Below are 19,616 nucleotides of genomic sequence, written 5' to 3' on the forward strand. Positions count from 1 at the left end.
TGTCATACCAACTTTTTAGATATGGTTTGACATTTGAAGTAGGGGGGGGGAGGGGAGACAAGAAAGCAATAATTTTTTTCACGGATCTGTTCTCTGGAACTCCTCAAAATACCTTCCATACTGATATCTATTTACATAAAGTTAATAATAAATGCCATCTTATGCTATATTTTTTAGAAGTTGATTTTAAACCCTCTTAAATTTAACCTAAAATCATCGAGTCTTATAGCGATTTTATAGACTATAATGTAGAGCATAATACTACCAAGTTTGGTTGAATTCGCACCACAACTAACATAGTTGTCTCTTTTGTGCAAATTTACTGCAATCTGAGAATAAATGTCAGTATCACACAGTGTCCAATTAGCTGAGTGGTCAGAGCACAAGGCTGTCATACGGAAGGTCGCGTTCAAAATCTCACTGGTGACAGTGGAATTTGTATCGTGATTCGACGCCGGATACCAGTTGACTCAGCTGTCAATGAGTACCTGATTCAAATCAGGGTAATAAATTCAGGCGAGCGCAATGCTGATCATATGTTGGATGGGAGAACAATTTGATGAGTTCGTTGATTTTAGTTGTCGCAACCATCGACGTATGAGACAATGCGTTGTTATTTGTTTGCACTTCGTCCTTCACACGGTGCAAGAGCCCTGTGGATCCGACATACAATGTTTATAGCGCGCTGTTTCACAGAGGCAAGCTATTTCCTCGGTTATTTTCGGAGATGAGCGGTTTTCTTCTGCCCGAACGACTACAAAACTTCGCTACCCAGAATCTACTGCGTATGTTTTAACAGTGAGTCTGCCTGCCCGTGTATTTTGCGACATCTTGCGTCGTTTTGAACGGACTTTTTCTGTGAATTCCGAATGATATCGCGCTGTTTTCGATCTGCCATTTTTCTCAGTGGGTCGTTCATGTGTTGATATCCCAGTTGTGGATTAAATTCCAAAACCACCGTCGATCTGTTAAATATGATGGAGAAGAGCCTTTCAGTGTTGCATTAATTTCTAATTTGATTTGGAATGGTGTTGTAGAATTATTTGCTAATAGCAGGTTCCTTTCTTTTTTATCGTTTTGTGTAAAATAAAATCTTACTGAAATCAGTTTTCTGTCTGTCTGTTTGTCACATTCATTTTCTCAGAAAAGATTCATCATCATCAACAGCACAACCACCGAAATCCGATGTAGGGCTGCCTTAGGAACTTCAGATACCCCAATTTGCGCCGAGGTCCACCAATTCCATCCATCTGAGGCAGAGTCTGCCACATCTTCATTTTCTTTCATAGATATTGCCCTTATAGAGTTTCCGGGCTGGATCATCTCATCAATACGGATTAAATAACCTGCCCACCGCAACCTGTTGAGCAGGATTTTATCCACAACCAGACGGTCGTGATATCGCTTATAGATTTCGCCGTTATCTAGGCTACGGAATCGTCTATCCTCATGTAATTTTTCGGAGGATCCTTTTCTCGAACGCGGCTAAGAGTTCGCAATTTTGTTTTGCCAAGAATCCAGGTTTCCGAGGAATACATAAGGACTGGCAAGATCAGTCTTGTATAATAAGAGCCTTGACTCTATGGTGAGACGGTTCGAGCGAAACAGTTTTTGTGAAAGATTACTACTATTAATATGAGATATGGTAGAAAGATGAGAACTGTTGGTCCTCTTGTGAGCAGGGAATAAAGGGAGGGAGGGGGGGGTGCCCACACATTCAAAAGAGGGTAGTACAATTTGTTTCACTGAATATAATCGATTAGTACTTTTCGACACCGATATTATTTTTGCCACTGATTGCAAAGGGGGCGAGTGTTGGGGCGCGAAATGGGTCAATTACTTTGAGGACCCTTCTCACAAGCTACCCAACCAAGACCTTCGGAAAATTATGGTGGACCATGCGTATATCTAGGTCTTAAAATATACTCTATGTCAATATTTGCTTAAATAAGGTAATGAGGGCAAATACAAAACATTCGCAGCTCACTTAGAAGACGCATTTCAACCAATCAATCTGCAAAATCCCATTTGGTATGTCCAATTAGCACGAAGTTAAGCCATCTGCAAACTTCCTTGAAAGATGTTGAAAGAACCAGTAAAGAAAAACTCAACTCTAGAAAGATTCCAGGCTATACTTTAGTTACTTTTTTCATTTTGAAACCCCTGCCAGTAAAAGCCCTCAAATTACTGTGTATTTCCACAATGATGATCTATATAAAGACTTAGAGACCAGGACAATAGTGGAAGAAATAGAATGTGCCGCTAATAAACACTTAACCATCGTAATACAAGAGGCTAAGAGAATTTTATCTCATCGAAAATTCAAGCGGGTGAAAAGAGTTGATCCTACTGGACCTCGTATAGGCGTCTGCACTAGCGTCAATTTGAAAATTTTACTATTTAAATAAATTAATCTTGATCACAACACCTTATATGTAAATTTAAAAAAGTAAAAATAAAAAAAAATATGTAGTTCTAATGTATAGTTGGAATCAATAAATATTTATAAAAAAAGAATATCTGAAGCGTTCAGCTTCCGGTCTCCTCCCGACTTGTTCCATTTTCACGTAGACAACCGAGGCATATTCTTCAAAAAATCACAAACGTATATTAACAAAACAGTTCACCTGATGGTTAGTACGCAAACTACTCAGGAATAGAGTTATAGAATTCCTGCTGGTCCCAAATCCAGGTAAACGGTTTGAGGCAACGTATTTTGTACTATCTTCATTAACACAAAAAAAAAAAATGCTGAGATCAGGGAAAGAGAGAATATATAGTTGGAGTTATTCCACTATGCTAAATTTTACTCGATCTTTGTTAGTGACTTCCGTGATTACCAACCACTACAAATATGGAAGAATTGTGGAACCAAATTAAAGACATGATCCATAAAGCGGCATCTGCAACTCTCGCCAGGTAAGCAGTTCATCAACCGAGATACTTGGCTTTGGAATGAAGATGTTCAAATGAAGGTCCGTGGAAAGAAACGCCTCTACCAGAAGTTTCTCGACAATAAAACGCTGGCTATTATAGCTAGATTTATAAAAATGTCAACCGGGAAGCAAAGAAAGCGATCGCTGTCATCCGAGCAGTCTGTTCCAAAGATCTTTACGATAAACTGTACACTCGGAATGGCGAGGGAGATCTGTATCGACTTGCTAAAGGCCGATCCAACACTTCGTGTCTCTATTGGTGTTCATCAAGGGAGCGCTCTCTCACCACTCCCGTTTTTAAGATTTTGTTTGCAAAACAAAACCTTATTAAAATCGGTTCAATGTCTGTCTGTCTGTCTGGCTGGCTGTTTGTCTATCACAGGCACTTTTCTTGGAAACGGCTATACCAATTGACACGAAATTTGGTGAGAAGGTGGGACCTGTGGACCCCTAGACATGCAGTGAGTGATATCCTCCTACGTTGAGATTTAGGAGGGTCTCCATACATGTAAAAGGGGGTGTAAATTTTTTTTCACCAAATATAGTCATGTGGGGTATCAAATGAAAGGTCTTAAATAGTACTTTTCGAAGCCGTTAGTTTTGAGATTTATTATAAAGGCGGGGAGTGGGAGGGGTGGAAAGTGATGATTTCTTTAACCGACCCATTCTTAGAAACTACCCAACCGAAAAATGGGAAAAAAATCATGAAGCTGCTCTATATGGTGCTCAGGCCTCAAAATACTCTCCATATCGATATCTGTTCAAATTAAGTTAATAATAGTATATTACTATCTTTTTGGGAAAATTGAGTAAAACCCCCCTTAAGTTTATCCTTGAGTTATAAAAGTTGGTAATAGTATAAAATATAATATGAAGCGTATTATCTCCAAGTTTGATCAACATCATACTATTAGTAACAAAGTTACAGTAGCTCAAAGTTGTCTTTACCGTGTAAATTTACAACCCGAACTACTAAATCTGACATGCTAAATGCATATTCATAACGGGCTACGTACAAATGGGATAGTTCTACACTCAAATATACTCACAAGAAGCAAACAAAACCTTTCATACCTGAAGCGCCCAGCTTCCGGTTTCCCGACTTGTTTCTTGTTATGGACACTGTTAAACGAGATATCCAACGTCCAGCGCCCTATATACTGCTTCATTCAAATGTTGTTTTCCTAGCGTCCAATAGAAAAAATGATCTCGACCAACTTGTCCAAAAATAGAATGGTCGCCTGCGACACGGTCTCAGATTGAATCTGAATAAAACCGACCGATCCCCATGAAACAGGCACAATCACTGTCAGCGGCAGGAACTGAGCAATTTAAATATCTCGGGCCAATGCTATCAGCCAATGGAGAACTGCGTTGTGAAATTGCTTCACGCATTAACGCAACCTGGATGAAGTGGCGTTGCAGAACTGGTGTTCTTTGTGATCGACGTGGTAACGAACGTCTCAAATCTAAAATTCACCGAAGTGTCGTCCGTCGTGTATGGTTCTGAGTGTTGGCCGACTATAAAAGACAATGAGCGGCGTCTTACGGTAATGGAGACGAAGATGTTGCGATGGACTAGTGGCATGACACGCTTTGATTACATCCGCTTTCGATGGTATTGTCACGTAATTCGCGGTAAAGAGAATTCACTCGCCAAGATTGATCTAAACATTGAAGTCGATAGTAAGCGACCAAAAGACTGGCCAAATCAACGGTGATTTGATGCGCTAGATGGGAATTTGAAAGCCTCACGATTGCATCCAGGTGAAGCTTTTGATGAAGCAAAGTGGCGAAACCGATTATGGCGACCCGACCTCGCTTATGAACGGGACAAAGGCTGAAGAAAAAGAAGAAAAATACCTACCCCTTTTGGTCAGGTCGGAAACTTTTCACCGCAGCCCTCGTATAAATAGTACGACTATTGTCAACGTTTCACATCGCATTGACAAACTTCTTTCTTTTAATAAAGTGTAAGAAAACGTTATGGATTATATCATTTAGATTCCGTATTAGCAAATCGTACCAAACTTCACTTTCTTCTACCTTTTATATCGAGACTGTTATATTTCATTCAATTTCATTATCATATTCTTTCTTTGCTTACAGGTCTACATGGTATACAAACCCCAACTTCCGGGGATCATATTCCTTCTTCAGTTTGAAGGCTGAGCAGATGGAGGCGAAGCAAGCGCACTTAGCAAAGCCAGTTTCGCGGCATACAGAAGGGCCACCAGTACTTTTATTCGCAGGTGAAGCTACCCACGATCATTATTACTCAACTGTCCACGGTGCTATCGAAACTGGCTGGAGAGAGGCTCATCGTATCGCAAGCTTTTATTCCAGGTTGGTAGAATCTTAAATTGGCTTCCCTTCCAATTGGGTTTTGACATAGTTAAGGGCTTTTTGTAGTACACAAAGTGTTCTGTGTGATATAAATATTTTAAGAGTTTTTGTGATTTGATGTTTCAAAGAAAAGCCTTGTGATAGCAAATGTTTCATATGGATATTGATCTCGTGATAAGATATTGTTCACTCAAAAATTCCAATACGACATACTGTTCGAACTGACACTGTTGTACATACTTTTGCGCTGAATTTTAGATTTTTAGTGATTTGAGAGCTGATGATGAAGCTAGTCTCCCATCTAGTCATATATTACATAAGCAACTAAGCTAATTTGTTTCAATGCCTTTCTTTCCTATCCAAAAAGCCCTTAAACATTTAAGCCATTTACGTTTTCATTTCCGTTTTTCTGTGTATGTAAGCAAGTCTGCCAAATCATCCACCCATCTTTTCCATTTGCATGACTATTGTTTTCATATGCTTTCTTTTTCTAGGAGAAAATCACAACTCTAATTTTTACCAATACGAAAACAAAACAACTATTTATTTTAAAGAAAACCATGTGCAGTAGATTGACGACATACAAACAAATCGTTGAAACATAAGATTAAGCAAATTTTATAAAGGCAACTAGAGAGAAAAGTTATTGTTAAATGCAAGATACGTATATATTTACAAGTAATCTGCCGCGTGATAAATTTAAACATTAGCAACCTCAACTCATCCGTTATAGATGTAACGGAGTAGTGATAGAGAGGATTGTAAAGATATAAATTTGGTAGTTTTATCCTCGTACAAATATTAAAAGATGTTTTGTTTGGTTTGCTGTGTTTATTGAATGTTTTTAAGTGAATAAAAATATAAATCTAAAGTTTTGAGAAATAAACCTCTATTAAACACAATCTAATTTTTTTATTTCAACATTCCTATCTTCTTTTTTTCTCCTGAAAATCTACAGTTCAGAAATGAAGGAAGTTTAAGCCAATCAGAAAACCAACTTCGTTTGACATGGAAAGCATTTTCAGGTTTACTACTTACATTTTCAAAAGGACATTTTCATTGTGTGGAGGCGCGTTGACTGATTAATATACTGGTCATGCCGCAGTCCCTTTAAATCATTTCGCAAATTCAATACTAACACGAGACACTTACAACGAGGTTTTCAAAAAACACTTGCTTTTTCAAATCAAGCGTGGGAATTTCCTGGAATCTTGTTCAAAACTAAAGAAAAACTAACATAAGACACGTTCTCTAAACATTGGCCTAAGCTTCTGCATTGTGTACATCCCCATTTCGCTAACTGGTTTGCCAAATTGACTGACAACTTGCTGTTCTTTCTTTCTTTTCTCTCCTTCTTATCTTTGTCGTAGCTGCCAAAACAAATCGTCGATTATGTCATCAACATCCAAAATTTATGACGCTGTTGTGATTGGAAGTGGCTTGGCTGGATTAGGAGCTGCGTATACCTTGAAAAATGCAAACAGAACCTTTATTGTTTTAGAAGCACAGAACTATGTTGGCGGTCGTGTCAAATCGCAGCAGATGAAAGTATTCAAAACACAGAACAATTTCAAAGAAACAGACGGCCTAATTGAATTGGGTGCTCAATGGCTGCACGGTGTACAAAATGACTTGCATCGAATAGCCGATGAAAACAACCTGCTACGTCCTGAAGAATCTGAAGAAGCACTGGGTTCCTATATTCGTGAGGATGGTTACGTTTTTGATGAATTCTTCCATAAACGAATTGATTTTGAAATCGGTCAAATTTTAACTAAATGCATAGACTTCAGATCGAATGATGTCGAAAACTGCCCAAAATCCGTAGAAGACTTTTTAGATCAAGAGTTCCAGAAGTACGTTGATAAAATTGGGACAGAAGAAGAAAAAGAAATGGCTTATCAAATTTACGATTGGCATAAACGCTTCGAAATTATTGATAATTCATGCCTAAGCTTGAAAGCACTATCTGCGAAATACTGGGGAATGTATTCATTCAATGGTGAAAGTTGCCAAGCCCACATCAATTTTAAGCATGGCTTTTCCAGTGTTACTGATATCATTGCTAAGGAAATCGGTGCCGAGAACATTAAGTTGAACTCAACCGTTGTCGAAATTGATTGGGACATATTTAAAAAAGATAAAGATTTAGTTTCCGTCCGTACAGCTTCTGGGGAAACATATATGACTAAACATGTCCTGGTGACATGTTCTTTAGGGGTCTTGAAAATGTGTCATGAGAAACTCTTCCGGCCAATTCTTCCTGAACCGATTCACGCAGCTATCGACCAAATTGGTTTTGAAACTATTAACAAAATATTTTTGCAATTTGAATATCCGTGGTGGCATCCGATGGAAGGGATTCAGCTGATTTTTAATTCAAGCAGTGATTACTCGGTAAGTAAATGTAAAATTGTTACTCTTAAATAGGAAGGACTCAGATCTTATGCCCTTTTCCATTAGTTAGAACAATTTATTGATCAAATTAGTTTAATTGGATCTTGAAATTTTCCACAATATTAATCCAGAACATTTTCCTTTTTGCTTTACTATATTTTTTTATTCTTTGCAAATATGCATATTTCGGCGATTATTTGAAAGCGTTAAGTTCTAAAGTTTCACCATTAACATGCTTTTTGGCGGCATCACAAGCTCAATATCAACGAACACCCCCATCACGTAGTTGCCTTTCAGAATTGCGTCCTCTATCTTTAAAACCAAAAAGTGAAAGCAGACTCATGGGACTTTCTATGCTGGTAAGCGTGTTGGTTTTCTTTGAGTTAGTGGGACTTCTTTAAAAAATATTTCTTGGAAGTTGCTCTAATTGCTCTATGCCCTCTTTTAGAATCGCTGGATAGATGCTATTTATGCTAGGTGCTTTGAAGTGTCCAAAGGGCATTGTAGTTGTTTGAGTAGTAACCACTGCTCTCGTAGTGTCCCGATTCCCCTTGCAGCCTTTTCGAGTTGAAGCGTTTGCAGGAACTGCCAACTTTCCTAACTGATGTGAATCCTTTATATATAATATTTTTTTCATCAAGTATAGTCATGTGGAGTATCAAATGAAAGGTCTTGATTAGTACCTTGCCGGCCTTAGTTCTGACATTTACGGCACAAGGGGAGGACGGGCTAGGGCTAGAAAGTGGTCCTTTCTTTCATGGACTCATCCTCAGGAGCTACCGAACCGAAAAATCTGAAAAATTACGAAGCTACTACTATACTGTGCCTAGGCTCCGAAATACTCTCCAGACCGATATCTGTTTAAATAAAGTTAATAATTAGTATATTGATATAATTTTTAGTAATTGACCGTAGAGCCCCCTTGAGTTCACTCTAGAATTATGAAATATGCAGTAATATAGGATGTAATACAAGGAAGAATCCTACCAAGTTTGGCGAGAGTTGCACTATTATTAACGAAGTTTTAGTAAGTCAAAGTTGTATCTTCAGGGCACATTCTAAGACTTTGAATGTCAGTATTACGTGAGAGTGAATATTCTGACATAATATATGTATATACAGTACGTGCTAGCCACAAATCAAACAAATGTTCACTTAAATATTATTATATAAGAAATAGACAAAACCTCCCATACCTGGAGCGTCCAGCTTCCGGTTTCTTGATTGGTTTTTAATATTCTGGAATTCCTCCACCTTCTTCGCAGAAACTATTTCTCTAATTTCCTTATCTGGTTTATGGATTTTTGCTTTTAGACTTCAGTCTCTTTCCTAAAATTTGTTTGGCATTTTTTGGTAAGTCTGTCCACCTATTTCATGAGTTGTGGTAGAGGATCAGTCCGAAGTTTTCTGTAAGGTCCATTCTCGAGCTTGCCTTTTTCGTGTTCTCGTAGTCCTTTGTCCAATATAACTAGTGCATTGCCTTTGTCCCCTTTAACGTAATTAACTCTCTGAGCTCCTTATTTACCATGATGGCGTTTACTGTTGCAGTCCTGATGCGTCCCGTTTGTTCTGTAGTGATCGACAATGCTGGAGAGTACGCGTCGCTTACCGCGTCTGTATCGACAATGAGTATCAATACGTTTGCTCGAACTCGGATGGCAAAGTTTAGTTCAGGACTGTAAAGATTGGTTCACTAGGAAATTGCCAACTTGGTGAATATAAGGGCCAGATACCTCCAAAGTTCTTCCCGATGAGTTCCCTTTTCCATTTATTTTCTCATTTTCCCGCTATTTTTACTTTGGTGAGAAATAACGGGAATGCTTTGAGGTATTGTCGTGCTAGTTTCAAATGAAGGTGGTATGCCTCTAGGGCTTTTCTGACTAGCTTTGCTTCAAGTTGTGTGATAGTCTCTCTATTTTTAAGGTTTTGTGTGAAACAAAACCTTATTAGAATCGAGACGGTGTCTGTCTGTCCGTCTGTCCGTCTGTCTGTCTGTCTTTTTTTTTTTTTTTTTTTTTTTTTTTATGGATGGAGGTGGAAATCTTAGAAAGACACTGCCGCGCCAGGTTGCAGCAGCGTGTGGGATTCTCACCCACTAAAACCACCCCCACTTTCTCCTTTTTCCTTCCCCGCGGGACCGCCGCAAAGCATTACTTCGCGGGGTGGACTGTGCTTTACGCGACCACGCCTTCCGTTCTTCGCGTCCTCCTTGCGCGCTCCGCTCTTGCCAGTTCTTCTTGTATTCGTTTGATGGCGGTGTTCACCGCACACCAGTTTTCCTCCGATTTCAACATTTCCCCGACGATGTTCTGCGGGCTTAGAGTGGTTTTCAGGGAGTCTTCCAGACTCCTCCTTTCTGAGAGAAATCGTGGACAGTGGAACATAACATGCTCCGGGTCCTCAGGTGTGCAACCACATTCAGGACACAAGGGAGAATCATCCAGCCTGAATTGGTGCAGGTACTTCCTGTAACCGCCATGTCCCGACAGGAATTGCGTCAGATGGTAGTTAATCTCACCGTGTCGTCGCTGGATCCACTCTTCAATACGGGGAATCAAAGTGTGGGTCCAGCGACCCCTCTGCGAGTCATCCCACCGCTTCTGCCACTTTTCCAGCGACTCTCGCCTTGCCGCCTTTCGGCGTTCTGCATCCTTTTCAAGAGGATTCATTTTCCTTGTCTCGTACAGGCAGCGTGTCTCACTTGCCAGAATGTCTATCGGGATCATTCCCGCAATAACACACGCTGCCTCGCCTGATATTGTTCTGAAGGCGCTGCACACCCTTAGCGCCACTAAGCGGTAAGTCATATTTACTCTCCTACGATTACTCTCACACGCTAATGCTTCCTCCCAAACTGGTGCCGCGTATAATAGTGTGGAGCGAACCACTCCGGCCACAAGTAATCTGCGACTATACCTTGGACCTCCAATGTTAGGCATCATCCGCGCTAATGATACGCTGGTATTTGCCGCTTTCTCACAGGCATAGTCCAGATGTCCCCTGAAATTGATCTTAGCGTCAATCATCACCCCCAGGTATTTGATAACCGGCTTCGAAGTGATGACGTGACTACCAACGCGAATATTAATCGTATTCCTCTTCCTACGATTGGTAATCAAGACCGCCTCCGTCTTTTGTTCCGCAAGGTCAAGCTGAACCATCTCCAGCCACGCTTTTATGGCGCTAATGGTTTCGTTAGCGTACATTTCGACGTCTTCAGGTTCTTTCGCGACGACAACCACAGCTAGATCATCTGGGAAACCGATTATCGTGACCTCCTTTGGCACGGGAAGGACAAGGACCTCATTGTACATGACGTTCCACAGGAGAGGACCCAACACTGAGCCCTGTGGTACTCCTGCGGTGACGGTGTACTGCTTGGATCCCTCATCCGTGTCGTACCAAAGTGTCCTCTCCGAAAGGTAACTGTTGAGGAGCTTAGTCAAGTAACTAGGGACACCCGTGTTAGCCAGTGAACTTTTTATCCACTCCCAGCTTGCGGAATTGAACGCATTTTTGATGTCCAATGTCACTACGGCACAGCATTTTTTAGACGACATCGCGTCTCGAGCCAGCTTCAAAACAACGTCTACGGCGTCGATCGTTGAGTGGGCTTGACGAAATCCAAATTGTCGCTCCGATAGTCCATCCTTGTATTCAATGATAGGGAGCAGTCTGTTGTAGATGACCCTTTCGAGCATCTTTCCTGCCGTGTCGATAAGGCAAATCGGTCGGTATGATGAAGGGTGTCCTGGATGTTTATTCGGCTTCGGGAGCAAAACTAGTTTTTGCCTCTTCCACCGATCGGGGAAAATTCCTTCTATCATGCATGTCTCAAACACGCTGATAAACCAGTCGGGTCTGGTCTTAACAGCGAGTTTAAGGGCTCTATTGGGAACAGCATCCAGACCGGGTGCTTTGTTATCACCAATTCTCCGGCAAATTTGCATAAGTTCCTCCTCAGTTACCGCAGGTATGGTGTAGACGTCGAGTGCTCGCTTGTGTTGTTTGCGCTCCCCTTTATCCGGGGGGAAGAGCGCCGTCACGATATCGAGCAGAAGATGCGGACAGGTCAATTGTGGTGTTCGCCCTCTCATCTTCTTCATAACTATCCTGTACGCTGTTCCCCAGGGGCTTTGGTCTGCCTCTGTGCAAAGCTCCTTGAAGCATTCTCGCTTGCTGGTCCGTATAGCCTGCTTAAGCCTACCTCGAAGGTTCACATATGCTAGCCGTTTCTCGTCGAAGTCTGGTCTTGCTCTAGATCGTTGGCAGATCCTTCTAGCACGAAAACATGCATTCCGTAGCACCGCGATCTCTTCATTCCACCAATAGTTTGAGCGCCTTTTTGCGAGAACTCGTCGCCTCGGCATAGCAGCGTCGCATGCTCTTGTTATGCGTCCCATCATTTGCTCTACCTTTTCCGTAGCCGCACCACCGGGACATTGGGCTCCCAATAGCATCTCTATGAATGCATCCTCCTCAAGCCCCTTCACGGACCAGCCCCGGTTTCCAGCCTCACGGGAACACGCATCGACGCATGGCCCATATTCGATCTGGAGGAAAATCCCCTGGTGGTCGCTGTGAGTATAATGCTCACTGACAAACCATGTCATTCTCCTCGCCAATGTGGTACTCACATATGTCAGATCGACTATTGAGCCCGACCCTGTCCCACGAAAAGTGGAAGCGTTTCCCGTGTTGGCAAGCACCAAATCTAGCTCCGCGAAAGCCTCGAGCAGGATACGGCCCCTGGTGTTCGTAGTGCGACTGCCCCAATCCACGGCCCACGCGTTGAAATCACCAGCTATGATCTTGGGGTTTCGACTTCTTGCATCCGAGACTAGCATACCTAGCATTCCTTCGAATTCTGTTATCGTCGCGCTTGGTGGAGCATAGCAACTATAAATATAGATACCAGCTATTTTTGCCCTGACGAATCCAACTTCTGGAAACTCCATCACTTCTTGAATGGCCTGATTTCCACACGCCCATATTGCCGCCTTGCCAGTTTCATCTGTAGTCCAGGCACCGCTCTTATTGTTGCGATAGGGCTCGCTGATTATGGCAGCTTCGATTCCCTTCTCATAGATGGTCTGGGAGAGAAGGTCTTGCGCTGCCTCGCAGTGGTTGAGGTTGATTTGTATCAACCTCATTTTTTTACTGCATTCAAGGCTCGCCTAAACACTGGGCATCTGCTGCTGCCTGCAACGTGCCGACAGTCGACGCCCTTTTTGTCCTTGCAGAGCATGCATTCAGGCTCAGCCTTGCATTCCCTGAACATATGGCCTTCTCCCCCACATTTTCTGCAACATTTTGACCTGTCACAGTCACCGGTGCATTTCGCCGCTATGTGGCCGAATTCCAGGCATCTAAAGCAGCGCTTAAGGGATACCTGCTCCCTGAGTCGGCAAACGACCCAACCTATTTTTACTTTCCCAGCCGCCAGCAGTTTGAACGCTGCTTCAGTTGGTAAGCTTATAGTTGCCGTTTGCGTGCCTCCGTATGCCTTCCTCAGTCCCCTGATTGCGGAATCTTGCAATCCAAGTGGTCCGAACTGCTTTTCTAGGGCGTCACGGATATCCTCCTTGGTCGTGATTTCGTCAATGTCCTTGCATTCGATGACAAGCTCCTGCTTTCTGGCCCGTACTTGAGCTTCTTCTCCTAAGGACTTCTCCACCTTGCCGAGGAAATTTTCCACCGTTTTGCCCGGAGACTTCTTCAGCTCAAGCATCAAGTCTCCTTTCTGGGAGCGTCTGATTCGGCTGACGTTTTCTCCAAGGTCCATCAGCTCAGGATCGGATTTGACCTTCCTAAGGATATCGGCGTAAGTCATATCCCCTTTTTTGGAGATGATGATTAATTCGGGCCGTAATCTTCTTTTCTGCGTCGTGTTTTTCCTTCCACCAACCTTGGTCCATGCTTCCTTGGTCCCTTTTTGAGGCTTTGCCTCCCTTGGGTCAATTGGAGCCGGCGCCGCAGTTTCCACGATGTTGGTAACTTTGTTTCCCTTGCCTTTTGCCGGTGAGAGGCCTTTTTGCCTTTTCGCGTCCTGTGAGCATCCGAAAGAATCGTTCGCGCACTCTCTACTCCTTTTTTCAAGTTTACCGCCCTTTGGATGTTGAGGGGGTGTCACTTGTGTTGCCTGGGTGACGCTTGATTTTTTCGAGGCGTTTTTTTCTTCCTTGGCACCATTGTATAGTACCCGAATGGTACGCACCATGTTTTTGATGGCCTGGTGCACGTTGTGTTTGTCCTTAATAAATTCAGACAACTCTATTATTTTACCTCCGAGTAGGGCAAACGATGATTCTTCCGGACTCTGACATAGCTCCTCCGCTTGGTTTTCACGTTGGGCGCTTACGTACTTATTAGCCTTCCGAATGCTTCCCAGATTTCCTTCCTTCATCAAGGTTGATTTCGGAGGAGATCGCGCTATCGTCGAGCTTCTCTTAAATGGATCAACCACTAAGTCCTGCGACATATTTCCACCAGGTGTAGTTACCCCGCTATGGGCTAATACCTGACCAGTTTGTGCCCCATCTTTTCTTGGGTTTTGAACAGGCGTTCTCGGGAGTGATGTACTCCTTTTAAATGCCTCTTTCTCCAGGCTACTTGTAGTATTTGATGCAACGGTGGCCAAGTAATCCACCACCGAGGCACTGCAGTCGAGGGATATCGACGGCCGGGAGCCTGCTTGCCCACTCCCAAAAGCCGCCGGTACTGGGTTTCCGAAGCCCTGCACCGTAACTTTATTCTCCTTCTGTTCCTCCATGTTTGGTTTTATTTCTGGGTATCCTTCCCATAGCCAATTTTTATCCACGGGCGGGCGTTTACTTCCCACCTACCCGGCCTGCGCATAAGCATGCCCATACACGCACACCTCCAAATGCGTATATGTGCATATTCCTACGCATCCGTCGAGCATTCCCTTATCCGCACGAAGGGACGCGCCTGATGGGAGATTTGGCAACTCCGCACAGGTCTGTCTGTCTGTCTGTCTGTCTGTCTGTCTGTCTGTCTGTCTGTCTGTCTGTCACACCCGATTTATTCGGAAACGACTAAACCGATTGTGACGAAAATTGGTGAGAGTATGTAATCTGGTGATCCCTTTACATGCAGTAAGTGGCGCCATCTTGTGTTAAGTTTAAGGAGGGGCTCCCCATACATGTGAATGGAGGGTGCAAATTTTTTTTTCATAGAATGTAGCCATGTAGGGTATCAAATGAAAGGTCTCAATTAGTACTTTTTGAATCTGGTTCAATATTTGATATTAGATGAAACATAAGGGAGTGAGGGTTCAAAATATGACCCACAAAAAGTGTAACAGGTCTCGTTCTCAGAACCTATCCAACCGAAAAATCTGAAAAAAATCACAGTGGTGCATCTCTACGAAATCTAGGCCTCAAAATATATCCGGTTCCGATATCTGCACAAATAAAGTTAATAATAGTATATTTCCACATTTTAGAAATTTACCCGGCAACCCCCCTTATGTTCATCCTAGAAGTACAAAATTTGGCATGCGTATAATGAAGAACATAGTGCACAGTTTGGTCAAGTTTGAAGAAAATCCATCCATTACTGACAAAGTTATAGGGGGTGAAACTTTACAATTTTTTATGAATTTCGTGCACTCTACAACCTGCATGACGTCATCACCACATATCAATTCGTCAATACAACAACGAAATGAGTTCTTATGAATTGGGTCGCAGAGAATTATTTTGTTTTAGTTTTTTAGTTATTTGTCAGCCAGACATGTGTGTATGTAGGTATATAATATATGCGTGCTAATGAACTTTGCGGGTAGTGCCTAATTCAAATAGATATAAGAAGTAAATCGGAAATATGGGTACGATCAATTTATATACGTGCATATATGTGTACAGTAGGTAATAGGCAGTTTGTTTGTTTAGGGTGAGTGTGATATCTATGGTTGTAATATGTACGTATGTCTCGTAGTTTGGAAAAATATGAAGGATTATGTTGAATTTGTAGCTATATACGGACGGAAAAATGTGCGTTGAAGTTTCTCACATAAGATGAACACAAAACCTTTATACCCGAAGCGCGAGCTTCCGGTATTCCGACTTGTTAACCTTATTAGAATCGATTCGATGTCTGTCTGTCTGTCGATTTACCTGGAAACCCCCCTTAAGTTCATTCTAGAAGTACAAAATTCGGTACGGCTATAAGCAATAACATAATGCAGAAATTATTATTAACAAAGTCACACTCTAAGACGTGTATGACGTCATCATCATATAAAGTGAACTCATATGAACGACGGAGTTGAAGTTTGGAAAAATATATGTATATCAAGGAATATTCGAATGTGAAAACCTGAATAGGAAATTTCTCACATAAAATGAACACAGAACCTTCACACCCAAAGCGTCCAGCTTCCGGTATTCCGACTTGTTTTTATTTTAATGCAATCGAACGAGGTTCTCAACCTGATGCGATAACTCGTGGGGCAATCTTTGAAGATTTGTGTTTGCCTAAAAAAGCTTTGCTGTGATAAAAGCGATGAATTTATTCGGCCCTGGTGTGTGCTTGGTTGCCATGACTATAAAATATGAGACCCCTTCCTTTTTGCTTCAGTAAAAACTTTCACTCTTTCTAAATATGCATATTTCGGCGGCTACAAGGCTTTCCCCAGTTATGGGATTCCATATTATTGTCGATGCATCCAATTACTTATTAATATGTCTTCGTCACTTTGGTATTCCGGCACAAAACAACTGTAGAGAATGGAAATAGTTTTAGAGCAAAGACAGGACTATGGAATGTTTGGTGAAAATTGACTTGCAAATTAGCGTAATCTCTTCCTGTTCACTGTACATACTTTGAATTTATAGAATTAATGGGTTGTGGAATAACCTTGGAAGTGAAGCCATAGGTTTCGAGAGTTAGTCAACAAAGAGTTGGATAGAAATAATCTTCCATTAAGAGAAAGTTGAACTCGAGAATAAGTCGCAGCCGATACCCCGCACGAGTACATAAAATTCTCACAAATTGTGCTTATTCATGCTCTGTAGATTTTTAGGACTGCAGCAAATGAAACGTGGCGACGAAGGCATTGTTAAAACTCCATGAATCGTTAGAAAAGTGAACTATTGGAACTGTCGATTTTTTTTCATAACAAGTGAAAGTTTCTTGTCCAATACTAATAATAAGACTGAAACCCTCACTCCTGCCGTGGTACTATTTTTTGGCATAGATATCTTGGAAAAGTTTGCTGGTAAAGATGCCTTGATCACTGTTAACCCTGTTCGTGGGCCAAACCAAGTTTTTCCTCTATCACTCTCCATATTCCTACGGCTAACGAAAGTTCTTTTGATTACGATATATCCTGTGTATATTTCTCTACATCAGTCGTTCTCATCTGTACTATCAATTCTTTGACCGATCATCGCAAGTCCTATCTGTAATTTCACCGTCCTTTCTTACAATTTATGCGTAAATCCACTTTAATGGACAACCTGACTGGAAAGTAGTTCATTTGTGCTTTCGATCTACTTTTTGCCGACTGGCCTGGCTGTTACTTTTCCCGATCTCTTTATGTATTTCCTAACATCAATTTTTATGTTCGTCAGCCAGTACTTGAATTCGATGATCAAATCGCTCGTCTCACCTTCCATGTTGTCCGCAAGCTTCCTAAGTTGAACTTGCAAAAAGCCAACTTCCATACTCTCAGTTTAGCCTTTTTTGGGCTCTACATACATTTTTAAGGTGAATAAAATCGGTTCAATGTTTGTCTGTCTATCTGTCTATCTGCCACACCCGATTTACTCAGAAACGACTGAACCGATTGTTACGAAATTTGATGAGAACATGTGGTCTCTGTGTCGCTTGACATGTAGCGAGTGGTGTCATTTTCTGTTGAGTTGTGGTGTGCTTTAAGGGGGAGAACTACAGAACATGGTCATTTGGGATATCGAATGAAAGCGCTCAATTAGTACTTTTCTGATATTGGGGAAACCGAGGGTAGGTAGGGCACAAAATCTGTGCCTCAAAAATTGAAACAGGTCTCGTTCCCAGAACCTACCCAACCGAAAAATCTGAAATCTAAGCTTCAAAATACATCCGGTTCCGATATCTGCACAAGGTAATCCGGCTATTATTAACAAAGTTATAGGAGGTCAAGTATCGCATTTCAGGTAAATTTATGGCATCCAAGACATGTATGGCGTCATCATCAGATAAAGTGAACTTAGTTTTCCTTTTTTGACTTTTTTATTGTTTGCATTTCAGTGTCAATTACTCAATATGTATATGCTAATAAAGTTTTCCGGTAGTAACCAATATAATAGACATGTGTCTTCTGGTTACCAACGGTTTTTGATTTATATACTTAACATATATGTATATGTATGCTTTTGCGCATTGAGTAAAGTGAAAATGCATGAAGATGCGTTACATCAATTTAGATGTGCACATATATATGCATGCGTCGTCATGCAGTAATAGACAATGTTTTTTTATTTAGGGTGAACACAGTATTTATGTCGTTGATTTGTATGTACATATGTGAATCTTGGGGCTTGGCAAAATATTACGGATTATTTTGTATTCTTAGCTATATATGAATTGAAAATCGTATATAGCGAGTTGCTCATTATACCGGAAGCGCCCGGATTTTCCACTTTTTATGTTATATACCGATATCGATTCTTGATTGCTATGTTATGTACTTCGGGTCAGGGGTTGTGTTTTCAGCTCCTTTCTTTTAGCTTTTTTCCCTATATTCTTACTTCCCACACTCTTACTGGTTTGATTTTTCCATTCCCTGCCTACTTGTCTGATCGCCAGGTATAAGAGATGTTAATTTACAGCCTAAACGATACTCAACGGTGTTCAGACGAAATTAAACGCCCAACTCCAATGTTTATGGATCCTGTTGCCATTAAGTGTACTTTTAGACGTTTTGTACTCAGATGAAATTAAGGTAATTGCCCCATCAGCAGAAAACAGAAAGGAATCACTGGTTGAACCACTTTTAGGTATGACCAGTATATGAGAACCACCTATCATATTTTCCTCAAGAATTCTGTTTTCAAAACAATATAAATACAAGGTGTTAATTCTTACTGATTTACAGTTTTTCCATCAATGATATTCCCTTGAAATGGTTATCTAGTTTGAACAACGCAATTAATGAGCTTCTTTGTCCTTGGCTAGTTTGTAACGTATACATATGTTATGTGTAAATGAATGAACGAGGAAATTAGTTTTTTAGGTTGTTACATTTTTTGTTAATCTTGACTGTAGGGAACCTGATAAAAAATAAAGTTAAGACATTTTAATTTTGATCTCCTTTTGTATAATCGGTTTATGAACCCTCTTTAGATAAAGTCTATTTATGATATTCAAAGATAGCACGGTTTGTGGTCTATAATAAGTAACTACTATAAGTTATACTTTACTGGTATTATCTCTAATCAGATAAGCAGCCAATTATAAAACAATTTATGAATACGATAAGGGTTTGTATATATATATTTTTCCTTCTCACCGGTGTTAAACATTTATTTTTGGAAACAGTCTTCTTTTTTCTTCAGCCTTTGTCCCGTTCACAAGCGGGGTCCGCTCGTCGTGATCGGCTTCGCCATTTGGCTCTATCGAATGCCTGATCTGGGTGCAATCTCGAGGCTTTCAAATCCCCATCCAGCGTATCAAGCCACCGTTGCTTAGGTCTGCCTTTTGGTCGTTTACCATCGACTTCGATGTTCAGACCAATCTTTGCAAGTGAATTCTCGTTTGCACGAATTGCGTGACCATACCATCGAAGACGCCTCTCTCGCAACTTTTCCACGATCGGTGCAACCCCATAACGATCGCGGATATCCTCATTTCGGATGTGATCTAAACGTGTGACGCCACTAGTCCAACGTAGCATCTTCGTCTCCATTACCGCAAGACGCCGTTCATTGT

General features: G+C 41.3%; 1 protein-coding gene across 1 annotated transcript in view; it reads left to right on the forward strand.

Annotated features, from left to right (window-relative positions):
- The window catches only part of LOC119654035, a 66,287-nt gene that overhangs the window by 19,558 nt on the left and 27,113 nt on the right, over positions 1-19,616 (forward strand). Inside the window, exons 6-7 of the mRNA XM_038059198.1 lie at positions 5,046-5,286; positions 6,609-7,679. Coding sequence (XP_037915126.1) covers positions 5,046-5,286; positions 6,609-7,679 — 1,312 coding nt within the window. The remainder of the gene's footprint in view (positions 1-5,045; positions 5,287-6,608; positions 7,680-19,616) is intronic.

This window comes from Hermetia illucens, chromosome 4, assembly GCF_905115235.1.
Source record: "Hermetia illucens chromosome 4, iHerIll2.2.curated.20191125, whole genome shotgun sequence".
NCBI lineage: Eukaryota > Metazoa > Arthropoda > Insecta > Diptera > Stratiomyidae > Hermetia > Hermetia illucens.